Source organism: Phyllopteryx taeniolatus, chromosome 3, assembly GCF_024500385.1.
Source record: "Phyllopteryx taeniolatus isolate TA_2022b chromosome 3, UOR_Ptae_1.2, whole genome shotgun sequence".
Classification (NCBI taxonomy): Eukaryota; Metazoa; Chordata; class Actinopteri; order Syngnathiformes; family Syngnathidae; genus Phyllopteryx; species Phyllopteryx taeniolatus.
Window position 1 is genome coordinate 15,637,920 of NC_084504.1, and position 15,388 is coordinate 15,653,307.

Genomic DNA, 15,388 nt, shown 5'->3' on the forward strand with positions numbered 1-15,388 from the left:
ATACTTGCAATAAATGCCAAGTTTAAACCGAAATCGATTTATATTTGTGTTTGAAATTGTCTCATTAGGAATGTTTGTAGACAATAAAATGCAGTTTTCTGCTCTATGCACAATGGGAATTTAAGAATACTGTTGATTATCTAAAAGAGGAAACCAATTGTTCATTATTAAGTGAAATGTCTCATTTTCTCTTGTGTATTCACAATTGCTCTTTAACCAAGCAAAAATATATTTTATCCTTGTACTTCATCATTCCGATATATTGCCAGCAGAATACAGAACAGATTACTAATTGCAGCAATACTGGATGCAAATTCTTGTTTGTGACAGGTCTGTTTAATGTCACTTCAGAAATAAAGTCTCGGCCGAAGATAGCTGGGATAGGCTTCAGCACGCCCGCAACCCTAGTGAGGAGAAGTAGTACGGAAAATGGATGGATGGATGGTAAAACGACTCTAAAGGACCCGAAACTCAAAATGTAGGACTTGCGACTTGACTCGAGACTTGCATGTCTCGACTTGAGGGCAAAGTTTTGAGACTTGTGACTTGAAAAGCAAAGACTTGGTCCCACCTCTGGAAACGTCCTTTCCACGAAGAGGGCGGACATAGAGAAGACATAAATTTTGGGTGCAGACCGAAAGGTTTTCCGACGTCTTTTTTCAATGTCTTCTGGAGGTCAAGTAGCGAGGTCTACAGGACATCTGTGCAAAGTTCAAATCTGTTGAAAATGTGGACGTCGTATTGAAGTCTTATATAGACCAAATTTAAGCGTATTATATATATATATTATATATAAAATGTTGGCCAAATTATTGGTCTTATGAAATGTTTTATGTATGAAAATGTTTAATACTGCATTCAAAATACTTTTGAATAATTGTCTATCACTGTGAGACACAAATTGAAATGTTTATTTTTATTTTTTTCTCATGGAAGCATGTTTTCAAAACCATAATGTAATTTCAATCATGTGCTTCAACATCTACATTACAATATGGCCTTGAAAACATGACAACATTAAATTATATCCTGAGTAGGAACGTGCTACATTTATTCAAGTAATATTTTGGATGAATTATACTCGTCAGAGTAGTTTTAAATGTAGTTTAATGAATCATACTTTTTACGTTTACTTAAGTATTAAAGGGAACTTAAAAGAAAAAGAAAGGGACCTTTTACTCCCTTACAATGATCAACCCTTCTCAAATTCATGTTACTCATGTTACTGCTATTTAAATACGCTACAATACTGATAGATAACATGTGTCTTTCGACACTTCCGGGTGCTGCACTCAAAACCTTTAAGGGAACAGGATGCTGTTCGCAAACATTCTGGAACACCTGAAACAGGGCCGACCGAGAAGAGCGAGTACTCGAGACCGACCTTGACTGAATTTTTATCTTGTTGTTAAAAATATGTAATCGGACATGCTACTTTCTACTGCAGGCCTGTTGGCTTCATTAACTGTTTGGAAATAAATGTTTATTACGAATAGTGGACTGATCCTGTCACTGAGTATATACTCCACATCCAGTTGTAGTTCACTACTAATTCTCTCCGTTTTAGTTAGTTCTGAAAATGTCATTTATTTATATTTCAAATTATTTAAAATGTTGACCAAATGTCAAATAGTGTCTATTTTGGGGATGACAAGGGGGCTTTCCGAAGGCAATTAGTTATTTACCCGTTACTGCAAAATGGATTGATATTATTGGACATGACTACCAGTTTCATTTTCTTAACCAAAAAATACATAAAATCAACTTGTTAGTGAAATATGGACCATTAAGACCCAGTGCACCCCCCCCCCTCTCTCTCTCTCTCTCTCTATATACATTTTCCATACAGTTTATCCTCTTATCTTCACTAGGGTTACGGACGTGCGGGAGCCTACCGAAAAAGGTGGGACACACCCTAAACTCCCAGCCAATCGCACATATAAACAAGCAACCATTCACACTCACATTCACACCGACGGGCAATTTAGAAGCTTCAATCAACCTACCATGCATGTTTTTGGGATGTGGGAGGAAACCGGAGTGCCTGGAGAAAACCCACGTTGGCACGGGGAGAACATGCAAACTCCACACAGGCGAGGCCGGATTTGAACCCGAGCCCTCACAACTGTGAGGCAAATGTGCTAACTAGTCGGTCACTGTGTCGGAGTGTGTGCGTGTGTGTGTAAATTGTCCATTAACGATTTGTCCATTCATTCTTCAGTCTTAACATCTACAAAATAAGGGCGTAAGTTAGGCTCCTATAACTCTATACTGTTTATAATTCAGGCAGTAGTGGAAATCTCACAAACATGTTCAATGTCAAAATTAGTGATACAAGCTGCAAAACAGCCTTTACTCAGTAATGGCACATTAACAGAAATTATACAGGTTTACATTACAATATATTGAACCCCTGCAACATACATTGCTTATTACAGTATCTCAGCAGTTTACGATTATTATTATTATTATTGTGGTTGGTAGGAAAAAGATTCCTAAGGTGGAAAAGAGTCACACCCTTCCAACGGCTGGACAATCCCCGACTTGCAAGTCCTGCTCGAACAGCTCGGATAGCAGTTGATGCTCCTTGGGCATGTCATGGAAAAACGAATTGTAACGGATGTCGTCGTAGTAGTGATGGGTGAGCGTGTGTCCGTTCGGGTGTTGGCTGAAGGGCCAGAAGCCGTACAGGTGCACTTCGGCGCACAGCTCCAGCGCCAGGCTGGCCAGCATTATGCCAGTGGTTAACCGACGGGGCTTGAGGCCGTTGGCGGCCCAGAACCGGGACAGATTGCGTAGGTACTCTGGGTTCCAGAAGACGGCACGAGCAGGGCTGCCGAAATCTTGCAGGGTCTGGGCTGCCCGCGTCGACACCAGCGTGTTGAAGCTGAAGGAGAAGGCGGGAAGGATGATGTGGGCCTCCCCGTAGCTCTTGACTGCTTCCACAAATTTCTGCTTTGATTCCAAATCCAACAGAGAGTTGTACCTGCGGGGGAAAAGAGTCCGGTGGGATTAGCATCTCAAAGCTCCCCAGTGCTCCTCAGGGACAGGTTAGAAGTCTAAAATCGTTACAAAACATTACAAAGTGGCTGCTATCTAACACACAGGAAGCTTTATTTCAAACAGCTCTCTATCTGCTGGACCTTAAAGGTCACAGGCCCACTTGGCCCAAATGTAATGTGTTTTACTGGCACTTTTATCGAAAATACAACCAATCAACCCAGTCCAGTGAACCTTTAAGGATATCAACCCTGGAACAGTTTCCATTATCTCCTATGGGGATTTTTTTAGAATCAGAAGGGACATGACATCAGTATTACTTTATGAGGATGGTGGGGTTGGCTGTGACGATGTCCGTCCTGACCCCCACGTCTTTGGCGTATGTGTCGTCCAACGGCGGTAGATTGGCCCTCATCACAAACTGAGCCGAGTCAATCATTTCGCCGCACCCGCTGTCCTTCAGGATGCCTCCGTTGCCGACCACAGCGCACGTTTTGAACATCTTTTGGGAGAACGGCTGTTGCTAGAAATCAACGCAATGAAAGTCGAATGACCCGTATTTGAAGTCAACACTGGAATCTTAATTTGAGAGGTAAAAAGTGAACTAACTAACCAACTAACCAATCAACTCCCTCTTCTTCTTGCGCTTAATTGCGCTGCATCTACAGTACATCCAGGAGACCTAAGTGCTGCCTGGCATGTTGTGGGACAACATGGTAATCCACTGAAGGCATGCAATTAAAAATATGACCCATGTATATAGTGGGTGTTCACTATATAATGAATTAGGAAATACTATACCTATAGCCATGCATACCGGTAATTATGTTTATTACATGTAAGATGATAAATGTAGTAAGTAGCCTAATACACGAGAAAAAGGGTTTTGTAGCAATACATATAACTTAACATAGAACATTTTGTTGTATGTTCTGTTTGTATGTTTTGCTGCTCTGTGTGTAAAAGTAAGTTGTTTGTAATTTTATGAGTACAGTAACATTTCCGCTTATTTCCATTAGCTCATCTGTGACGTTTCATATTCTTTGATACCATTAAGCCAGCAGAATGTCGTTCGATGAAATTTTGTGGTTTGTTTGAATATTTTGGTGTGTTTGGTGTTGTTTTTTTCCCTTGTACATCACAGTTTTACAGTCAATTTCAATTGGTTACCGAATATCACTATATTGCAAATTTTCGAATATCCCGCTTTATTGGTGATTCTCAAAATATGGTATACTGTATGTACCACGAGAGGTAAGTGGTCTCCCTCTAATGTAACGCGAAAGAATGCTTGCCTCAGTACAGTTCAGTTATCCATTCATCCATCCATTTTCTTTTACTCCTTATCCTCACTTGGGTGACGGGCTGCTGGAGCCTACCCCAGCTAGCTTCGGGCAGGAGGCGGTGCCAGCCAGTCGCAGGCAGTTCAGTTATGTTAAAATTTTAGTACATTTGTATTTGATTATTAAGCCGTTTTTGTGTTTTGAAACTTTTATTTAGGTACAATTTATACTTAACTTTTATGTGCAATACATTTCAATTCAATCATATTTTTAGTAAACTTATTTTCCCCCGCGTACCTTTATGAGGGTTTTGAAGATGTCCGGCGTCACCTTCTGCTCAGTGTTGTCTCCGTCGTAGTGGAGAATGGTTCCCACGGGCATTTTGGCCTGTGAGGCGATGGCCGTCTCAAACCCTCGACACCAGCTGTTCAGGTTGGACCTGTGGGACCCACAATGGTTTTGTTTTTGTTGTTCTTTTTTTTCCAACGTTCGGCTACCTTGTATGTCAGCTTAAGTCTGCTTGTTGATGGCGAGAAAAAAAAGAGGCCGCTTAGGTCTGCACTAACCTGAATTCTGCTCGGTCATGTTTCGGAGGCGCCACCGCACTAAAATGTATCATTAAATAAAGAAATTTTATGAGTTAAAGCATAAGATACATTTCATGAAATACTGTATCGAATGCAACATTATGAGGACTTCTTCCTCTTCTTCTTCTTCTTATGATTGTTATGATATTATTATTATTAGTAGTACTAGTATATTATTATTATTATTACTAATACAACTTAATAATATTAGTAATCCATCCATCCATTTTATGTACCGCTTATCCTCACTAGGGTCGCGGGTGTGCTGGAGCCTATCCCAGCTATCTTCGGGCAAGATACACCCTGAACTGGTCGCCAGACAATCACAGGGCACATATAAACAAACAACCATTCGCACAACATTCACACCTACGGGCAATTTAGAGATCAACCTGCCACACATGTTTTTGGGGATGTGGGAGGAAACCCGTAGAAAACCCACACAGGGAGAACATGCAAACGCCACACAGGCGGGGCCGGGATTTGAACCCCGGTCCTCAGAACTGTGAGGCAGACGCTCTAACCAGTCGCCCACCGTGCCACCTAATATTAGTAGTAATAATAGTAATAATTCACGATATGTACAGTACACGTCGATGGACAAAGTTAGAACGTCTTGCTTATTTTACACACCTCACATCGCCCCTGTGCTAAGTAATGTTTTATTACCCAATAGTATAACTAGTGTTTTACTACATAAGTAGTGGAACGAAAGCGATGACTGGTACATACCTCATGTTGTTCATCAAAATAATGTACAAGATGCTGCTGATGGTCACCAGGCATAGAACAGCGATGTTCAAAGATCTGCGACTCAGCATTGGAATTGATTTTGGTGGTTGTTTCTGTCTGCCTTTTGACAAAGTCATGTTTAGAAAATACGGATAATTAACATTTTCATTTTGGCAACAAAACCAGCAAGCTATAAAATCCATCCATCCATTTTCTGTACCACTTATCAAATCATCACCTGGAAGAACAAAACTGACAGTAAAAAGTCTCTACCTACCTTTATGCCACAGGATTGGAATAATAAATGCATCTCATTGCGTTCTAACCTGTCTGACCAAGGCCATGCATGACCACTCCCATAGACGCTGATTGGAGCTATCTTTTTTCGGTGATACACAAAATGTATCAGGGGCAGGGATGCGGGTGTACTGTTGTTTGCTGAGAGGAGCGCCAGTCTTCTCTGCAACCAGCCATCCTTTTAACCGCTTATCTTCACTAGGGTCACGGGCGTGCTGGAGCCTATGCCAGCTATCTTCGGGCGAGAGACGGGGTACACTCTAAACTGGTCGCCACCCAATCGCAGGGCAAAACAACTATTCACACCTACGGGCAATTTCGTCTTCAATCAACGTACCATGCATGTTTTTGGAATCTGGGAGGAAACCGGAGTACTCGGAGAAAACCCAGGCAAGCACTTGGAGGACATGCAAACTCCACACAGACGATGCCCTGCGATTGACTGCCACCCAGTCCAGAGCGGAGCCCGTCTCTCCCCGAAAGCTGGGATAGGCTACAGCTCACCTGTTGACTTGATAGATAAGTGGTATAGGATGATGGATATTTTTCTCATTTCATCCTCTCTCTCTCCAACTAATTTAATCCCCTGCCATGAGCCTGCTCACCATTGCCTAGCTGCTTATCCTCACTGTGGTTGTGTGCGTGCTGGAGCCTATCCCGGCTGTCTCTGGGGAAGTGGCGGGGTTCACCCTGAACTGGTCGCCAGCCAATCGCAGGAAAAATATTTCATTTACAATATTTTTTTTAGAGTGATACAAGCACAGTGAGATGCTGTAGCGTAGATACGCAACTGTGGTGAGCGGTGCTGCGCCTTCGCTACCTAAAAAGGCTGCCGGCCGGTAGACTTGCAGTCCGGAGTTTTTAGAGCCGAGCGGTAGCGCACGCAGCTCTCAATCTGTGAGGACGGGGGTGGTCCATATGTGGTTGCGCCTCGTGTGACGCCCACCTTTACTCAAAGTTGTATACATATATGGATTGTTGGCTTTATAGCTTACATATAGCAAAAACACATCTTTGATGTTGCGACACTCACGTGCCAGACATGACATGCGCCACCAATTTTATAAAAAATAAAACAGGCCTCACCCATTTGTCTCAGATAAAGTTGCCAGCGCTGTATTATGAGACAGCACAATATAGTAGGGGTGCCGAGGCTGAGGCAATGAATCACTTGGAGACAATTGGCCTGAAATGATTCACTGCTTCATTCATTCATTCAGTCATCCATTCTTCATTTGACAGACTTCAAATGAGCGCCATCTGTTGGCTAAACCTGTGTATTGCTTTCAAAGGAAGCGTTGCCAAAGCTTCTTTCATGGCTGTCATGTGTCTCACTGTTACATGTTACACAATAAAGACCAAGTTGTCAATCATGAAAGCCCGAGTTACTCACCGGGGGGGCGACTGCAGTCTATGGTGCATGGAGATGGAGGCGACGTAGGGGGAACCCCGCCGGCATCCAAGTGAAGCTCCGCAAAAGAGAGGATACAGATTGGCATTTCCATCGATCCACCTTGCGAACCTACGCTCCCTACCCAACAAAATGGACGAGCTTCATCTTCTGACAAAAGACCAGTAAAGACTTCGGACGTTCCGCCGCCCTGTGCTATACGGAGACTTGGCTTTGTGAGTCTGTCCCCGATGCTTCCCGTCTTCCATCTTCACAGAGCAGACCACGTCATGGAGTTATCGGGGAAAACAAAAGTTCGGCGGGATATGCTTCTATATCAACGAAAAATGGTGTCCGGGCGTCACGGAGCTCAGCACACACTGCACCACGCATTTAGAGTCGCTGTTTTGGAACTGTAAGCCATTCTACTCGCCTCATGAGTTCGCATCTTTCATTCTCGCTGGGGTTTACATTCCGCCTCAAGCTAACACGAATGTCGCACTGCTAATGCTCGCTGAACAAGTAAACGAAATTGAAAAAAAAAGTCCGGACTCATTATTCTCGGGGACTTTAACAAAGCTAAACTCAACCACGACCTCCCTAAATAAAAGCAGCACATCGACTGTCCTACCAGGGAAAATAACATTTTAGACCACTGCTATACTACACTAAATAACACATACCGTGCCAAACCTCGTGCAGCTCGGGGCTCATCTGATCACTGCTTAATTTCCTTAATACCGACATACAGGCAAAAACTTAAATGCGCGAAGCCTACGGCAAAGATAGAACTTCAAACCTGTCTAGACTGCACAGACTGGAGTGTCTTTGAAAATTCAGCTGGCACCCTGGATGAATACACGGACACGGTCACATCCTATATCAGTTTCTGTGAAGATGTGTGTATACCATACAACAAAGTCATTTCGCACATTCAATAACAACAAACTGTGGTTCACTGCCAAACTTAAGCAACTTCGCCAGGCTAAAGAGGACGCATATCAAAGCGGGGACAGGGCCCTTTATAATCAAGCTAGAAACCAGCTGACTAAAGAAATTAACATTGCAAAGAGGAACTATGCAGCAAAGTTGGAAAAACAGTTTAGCGCTAACGACTCTAAATCAGTCTAGCATGCATTCCAATCGCTGACTAATTACAAGCGACGATCCCCCCAAACTGAGAACAATAGCACATGAGCTAACGACTTGAATACCTTCTACTGCAGATTTGAAAAGGACACTTTCACACCCCACACCCACCCAGCCACACCACCGACTACAATCACACATCTGACTTCTGCGTTGACCATCCACAAACAGGATGTGAGACGCATCTTCAAACAACAAAAGATTAACAAAGCGGCAGGCCCAGACCATGTGTCCCCATCCTGCCTCAAAGTCTGCACGGACCAGCTCGCTCCAGTCTTCACACAGATCTTCAATAGATCTCTGGAACTGTGCGAAGTACCATCCTGTTTCAAATGCTCCACCATCATTCCAGTCCCCAAGAAACCTGCAATCTCGGGTCTGAATGACCTGTCAGACAGACAGACGTATCACCTTGACATCTGCTCATGAAGTCGTAAATGGATTACTTGGGTTGTTCTCAACAGCTGGTGGAATTTTCAGGTCAATAGCACCTTTGAAAGTATATTTAGTGAGAAAAATGGTGACGTGTTAAATACTTATTTCAGCCGCTGTATATATAATTGCCCAGTAACTCGTCGTCCATTCGTTCTTAAGTCTTAACATCTATAAAATAAGGGCGTAAGTTAGGCTCCTATAATTCTTAACTGTTTATAATTCAGGCAGTAGTGGAAATATCAAAAACATGTTCAATGTCAAAATCAGTGATACAAACTACAAAACAGCCTTTACTCAGTAATGCCACATTAACAAAGAAATATACACACTTTGAAATTACAATACATTGAACCCCTGGAGCGGCACGGTGGCCGACTGGTTAGAGCGTCAGCCTCACAGTTCTGAGGACCGGGGTTCAATCCCCGGCCCCGCCTGTGTGGAGTTTGCATGTTCTCCCCGTGCCTGCGGGGATTTTCTCCGGGCACTCCGGTTTCCCCACACATCCCAAAAACATGCATGAATTGGAGACTCTAAATTGCCCGTAGGTGTGAATGTGAGTGCGGATGGTTGTTTGTTTGTTTGTTTGTATGTGCCCTGCGATTGGCTGGCAACCAGTTCAGGGTGTACCCCACCTCCTGCCCGATGATAGCTGGGATAGGCTCCAGCACGTCCGCGGCCCCTAGTGAGGAGAAGCGGCTCAGAAAATGGATGGATGGATGAACCCCTGGAAGTCACTGATGGTGTAGTGGTGCACTCGCCTGACTTTGGTGTGGGCAGCGTGGGTTCAGTTCCCACTCAGTGATGGTGTGAATGTGAGTGCGGATGTTTGTCCGTGTCTATATGTGCCCTGCGATTGACTGGCGACCAGTTCAGGTTGTCGGCCGTTTCGCCCGAAGTCAGCTGGGATAGGCTCCAGCACCTTGCGACCCTACCCAGGATAAGCGGTGTTGAAAATGGATGGATGGATGGATGAATCCCTGGAACATACATGGCTTATTACAGTACCTCAACAGTTTTATTCTGCGATTACACTGGGGAACGCAATTTTTGTTGAGTTAGGTCTGACAGCTGTTTTTAACTAATTTTTGGGTGCCGAATCAAAAACTGATCTCAGGTTTTCTCTATCACGTCAAGTTTTTGGAATATAGATTCCCTTTTTTCTTAAAAAATATGAAAAATACTGTACTTAACATATATGTGCTTGTTTTATAAAACTTTAGTTTTAATCAGGATAAAAATCTTAACGCAACAGAATTTTTTTTTCCAAATTGTTCCCCAGTGTTATGAAACAGAAGACCTTCTCAACAAAGCTGTAATAATCTTAGTAGTTTTTAGCAGAGGATAAAGAATATATCCCTGTGATTGCAGTGTTGTTGTTTGCTCTACCGTTTGTGTTCAAATAGAACCTTTTTAAAGGTTTATAATTACTCCAATAGCGATGCAAGTTTCATGAGCCCGCCTACGGCTTTTTGCATCGTGTGTTTGCGTTAAGCTAGCAGATGTGGTTTAGTTAAATCCACAATGTGTAATTCTCTGTATTTTGTTACTTTTAGCGTAAACTTCAACTGAAGTGGGAGTGCAATAAACATCTTGAAACATGCATTTGGCCCCCCTTTTAAAGAACCGTTCACTATCTGCTAAACTGCGACTTGTAAAAATCGCTGCCGCCATAGGTAGCGCTCATAATGTGATGACAATTTTGTGCAGAACGGTAACAAGGACAAAAATGTGAATCACATCATCTTTTCCTCTCCACAGATAAAGATTTCATGATAACAAGGCTTCACTGGTATTTACAAATGGATGAAGTTGTGACTATTAATGGCCCACGCACCTGATGAACTACACATTAAACAGAGTCACCAAAAGTCATACATCACCCTTCTATTTCCTTTTACACACTTAGATAGCACATTTGGAATGAAACGTCTTTCAAAGAATTAAGAATGATCGTAAATTATACAGTTTTCATGTTCAGATGTCATGGAAGCTGTAATTATATGGAGTACCTTGTGCCACGATTAGGAAAGAACATTTCTCTGAGAGAATGAATTCTCATGAGTCATCAAGTTTTATTTCTGAAGGATATCGTGTGGGGTTGTATAAAAAAATCACAGCCATCATTTGCAACACATCAAGCCAAACACATACTGTACAGTATTTCTTTCCTCTTGGGTGATCTTTTCCCAGCATGATATGTAAATGACATTGCTCATGTCCACTTCCAAGTCTCATGTTATGCACAATCAAGTTCCTTCCGCAGAGAGTGAAATGAACTGCTGCCCATCTTGGCCACATGGGGGCAGTATAAGACCTTTATACAGAATAGACTCAGCTCCTCGCAGAGATAAATAATATATGGCTGTGAGTACTGTTATATTCAATGTCTGGATGTGTCAATTGTAAATCACATTTTTGCTTGCAACACAAAGCAAAACACAACAAAACAACCCCAAAAAAAGCAAAGGCACTTAACTTGAAAAACTAAGTTGGGGCCGTGCAAAGTCAAAAGTATGTATAAAAATATAAAACTTGATGATGCAGAGGCCTCAAGAACTCAAGTATGACGTGATACATTTGGCGTCATAGGGTTTACGTTTATTATTTTAGTTATAGTATGCTGCGGTGTATAACTAACTGTAAAGCGTCATATTGAGAGGTGGTTCAAATATTACGGTTTCCTTAATTTTCAACATTCAAGAGTAAACATTTTGTCCTAGTCAAAACTCAGGATGGATGTGAAAGTAACTCCTCCAGTTCAGCAGGACTTTTCTTCTCGAAGTGGGTGTGTTATTTTCATTTCAGAGAACCAAATCGTGTGGTCATACAAGTCTTCGGCACATGGCCGCTAAACATCATTGCTTGGTTACGTCAGCCGAGCTGCCAAAACAACACTAATGATGGAACCAGTGTGTCAAAATGCCACTTAATGAAAATATGAAGAAATTATACACTTAAACTTTCAACTTTTTAATGGAGATTCATGCTTATCCCACTCTGTTATGTGGAATTCACGGATAAAAGTGTTGCTGTTGGTATTATTGAAATCGATTTTTTTCTAGTACAAGACTTTTAATGTGTTAAATACACAATTGCAGATAAATAAAGGACAGTAAATTATAGTCATGGTCAATTGAAGCTCTCCAAAGTGTGCTTTTAGAAGAAGGCTAAATTAATTACTAATACATATGAAAGTGAATGCAAACAAATATACTGATCGCATCATTACTGGTAGTTGACCGTATGACTGTATAGTATACTGTGTAAGGCGGGCACACCAGAAGGAGCAGCACAATTAATTGAATTGAAAAACTAAATAGTGATGCAGAAACAGTTTATTTAAATTCTATTTTTATTATTGTGTTTTTTATAAACTATAATATTATAGAGTTGTATTTTCGTGGCATTTGCAGTCATTTCATGGAGAAAGATGGTTTGGGATATAAGTGTTTTGAGATACAATTGTGGTCACAGAATGAATTAAACTCATATTTCAAGGCACCACTGTATGCAAAATGTCTGTGATGAAACAATATCACTATTAATATTAATAATGACAAGGAAAACATAATGAAATCATCAACGAAGTCATTTCATCAGTTATATTTGATATGTAAATTAATCATCGAGAGAGAGGTGTGAGGTGTTTCGAGGGTGCTCAAGAGCTATTTGGAATTTTAGATAATCTATAGTTATCACTTTTACTACAGCTGAAGTTGCATTTCAAGTGTTAATTTCCATCAGTTGCTAGTGTTTCTGTGGCAGCTTTGACAGATGAAGTTGAAGAAAAAGTCATGTTCCACCTCATGTCTGGAAAATTGCCTGTTAAACTCCAGAGGCCATGCGTGCTGCCAAAGTGTTTTGGTTTTCCTGGAAGTGATAGAAAAACAAACACTAATGATTGCACACACCTAAAGTAATTTTGTTTTGGGAAGAATACTATATTAGAATATACAGATTTTTATTGTGGTATGTACTACATAGGAGTATTTCAATCTAATCTAAACAGCTGCAATTTATTCAGAATGCTGCAGCTCTGGTTCAGAGCATATTAATCCAATTATTAAGTCTTTACACTGGCTCCCAGTCAGCTTTAGAATAGATTTTAAAGTTCTGCTACTGGTCTATAAATCATTAAATGGTTTAGGTCCTGAACACATGAAAGAAATGCTAATTGAATATAAAGCAGTAGGGCTCTGAGATCGACAGACTCGGATCAAATAGTGGAGCAAAGCAAACATGGTGAAGCAGCATTTAGCTATTATGCTGCACACAAATGGAATAGGTTGCCAACAGAAGTGACATCAGCCCCAAGTGTGAATGTTTTTAAGTCCAGGTTAAAAACTTTTTTCTTTTTTCATATGCTTTTTAGAGCATTTCCATTTTTAAATGATATTTCTTGCACTGTACGTTGTTTTAATTGTACTTTTATTTTTTTTCTCTTTGATTTCAATGTTTATAAGCTGTTTTTTTTCTTTGTTTTTAACTGCTTTCAATCATGTAAAGCACATTGAGTTACCTTGTGTATGAAATGCGCGATACAAATAAATTTGCTTTGCTAATCAAAGATTTACAGAATGTGTCCGGTGTTTATCCAAAAACCAGGCATTAATTCCTGCCCTTCTTTAGCCATTGGAAATATCAATACAGTAATTAGCTCTCAATGGATGCATCCAGGGGCGTCGAACAGGGGGTAAAAAATTGACACTTTCAAGGCCCCTCACGCCCCTCAGTCGCAAATCTACGTCCGAACCAATGTCAAAATGCTTTTTTCATTGCTGAAGAACTTCTTGGAGTCAAAAGTAAAGTGCAAATACTTAGAGATGAAAATGGGTGCAGTGTATTGCTTTCATGAGTATTTACAAGGACATTTGGAAGGTGCCGTATGGGGCAAAAATAACACTTCCACACACACCTAAAAAAATCTCTCACTCACAAAAAAATACCTCACATGCTAAAAAAATTCTCCCATACACCAAAAAAACCCCTCTCATGACTCCCCTAAAAACTCTCATCACATCAAAAATTCAAATTCACGACAAAAATCTCACAAAAAAAACCTGACATGCCACAAACCAAAAAAACTCATATACAAATGGCAAATGGACTGCACTTTATCTCCGCCATCACAGTGTCCAAAGCGCTTTACAAAGCCTCACATTCACCCACTCACACTCACACATTCATACACCAATGGGCGACTGCCGCCATGCAAGGCGCTGCCAGACCCACTGAGAGCAAATTAGGGTTCGGTTCAGTGTCTTGGCCAAGGACACTTCGACATGCGAACAGTCATAGCCGGGATTTGAACCAGTGCTTCGGTCACTGGACAACCTGCTCTTCCTACTGAGCCACAGCTGCCATACACAAAATATTTCTCAAATTCACCCCAAAACTCTCGCTCAAAAACTCAGACATTGAATACCTTGTTAGGCCAGAAATAACATTTACCTCTCAGTGTCACACCAAAATAACTTCTCACACTCCAAAAACGTTTCTCACACACCGAAAGACCTCACAAAGAACCTCACCTACACCGAAGAAAACCCCTTACATTTTCACCACAAAAATCTCCCACAAAACAATTCTCACGTCACTCAAAAACTACACTTATACCAAAAGATCTCACTCAGAACAAATAATCTCTCACATAAACCCCAAAACTCTCACACACACCATTCACACCCAAAAACACACACATTCACACAAAAAAATCTCACTCAAACAAAAATTGTTCACACAAAAAACTCACAAACGCCATAAACCTCTCACATTCACCCAAAAAATGCTCATGCCCACCCAAAAAAATCTGCTGTTATGCTGCACCAACTCAGTGTTTTACGGTACACTGGCTCCCTCTAGTGGTATGTGAAAGAATTACTAAATTAAATGTTCAAACTGTGCAGAAATGTTACAGTGACTTCGACTTTGTTTTAATCCTGGACGGTACACTTGTTGAGTACAGTTCAGCTGTATTTAACTTGTATGTACATTTGCATTTAATCTTGAATAACTTAGTTTTTAAACATCCAATTTTTACTTAACGTTTATGTTCCTCTCACACTGCGTCGGAGGTGGTTTGGTTTTAAATCAAAAGCAGCCGCCCAAATTAATTTGTCATCCAAGATAGCAGTAAACCAAGAAACCACTTAACATTCAAATAAACCAAGATGAAAAAATAGACCGGGATACATTGGATAAATAAAACAAACGTCGGAACGCAGTGAGTCATAACGCTGTACTCACTGACTTCTGTCCTCTCTTGAGGGCCGATGGTCCTCATCAACATCACCTTTACATTTTTCAGGCCTTCTGTTCATCTTCCCAGAGAAATAGAGAAGTGATGAGATTAAAACCATTGAGGACACTTCTGGTGGGCTCAGCAGGGAATCGTGGAGACAACTGACAGAAAGAAATAAACTACAATGGTGATTCAGGTAAGGCAAATGTTGTACACTTCAAAATGTCTTTAAAAGGAAATTCTAATAAATAGACATTTTGAATCATTTTGCAAT

General features: G+C 41.1%; 1 protein-coding gene across 4 annotated transcripts; it reads right to left on the minus strand.

Moving 5' to 3' along the window:
- Positions 1–2,339: 2,339 nt before the first annotated feature.
- Positions 2,340–15,251, minus strand: LOC133474959 (alpha-2,8-sialyltransferase 8E-like). Of its 4 annotated transcripts, none has more exons than XM_061767175.1 (7): positions 15,120–15,247; positions 7,293–12,743; positions 5,603–5,723; positions 4,850–4,888; positions 4,581–4,722; positions 3,321–3,517; positions 2,340–2,986 (listed from the first exon to the last, which is right to left on the minus strand). In XM_061767175.1, the coding sequence occupies exons 2-7, from the start codon at positions 7,402–7,404 to the stop codon at positions 2,512–2,514; spliced, it is 1,086 nt and encodes a 361-aa protein (XP_061623159.1). In that variant the 5' UTR covers positions 7,405–12,743; positions 15,120–15,247; the 3' UTR covers positions 2,340–2,511. The 4 variants fall into 4 exon arrangements, with proteins under 4 accessions (XP_061623159.1, XP_061623157.1, XP_061623160.1 ...); XM_061767173.1 differs by having other exon boundaries at positions 3,321–3,523; XM_061767176.1 differs by lacking the exons at positions 7,293–12,743; positions 15,120–15,247 and adding an exon at positions 6,986–7,243 and having other exon boundaries at positions 3,321–3,523.
- Positions 15,252–15,388: the final 137 nt, after the last annotated feature.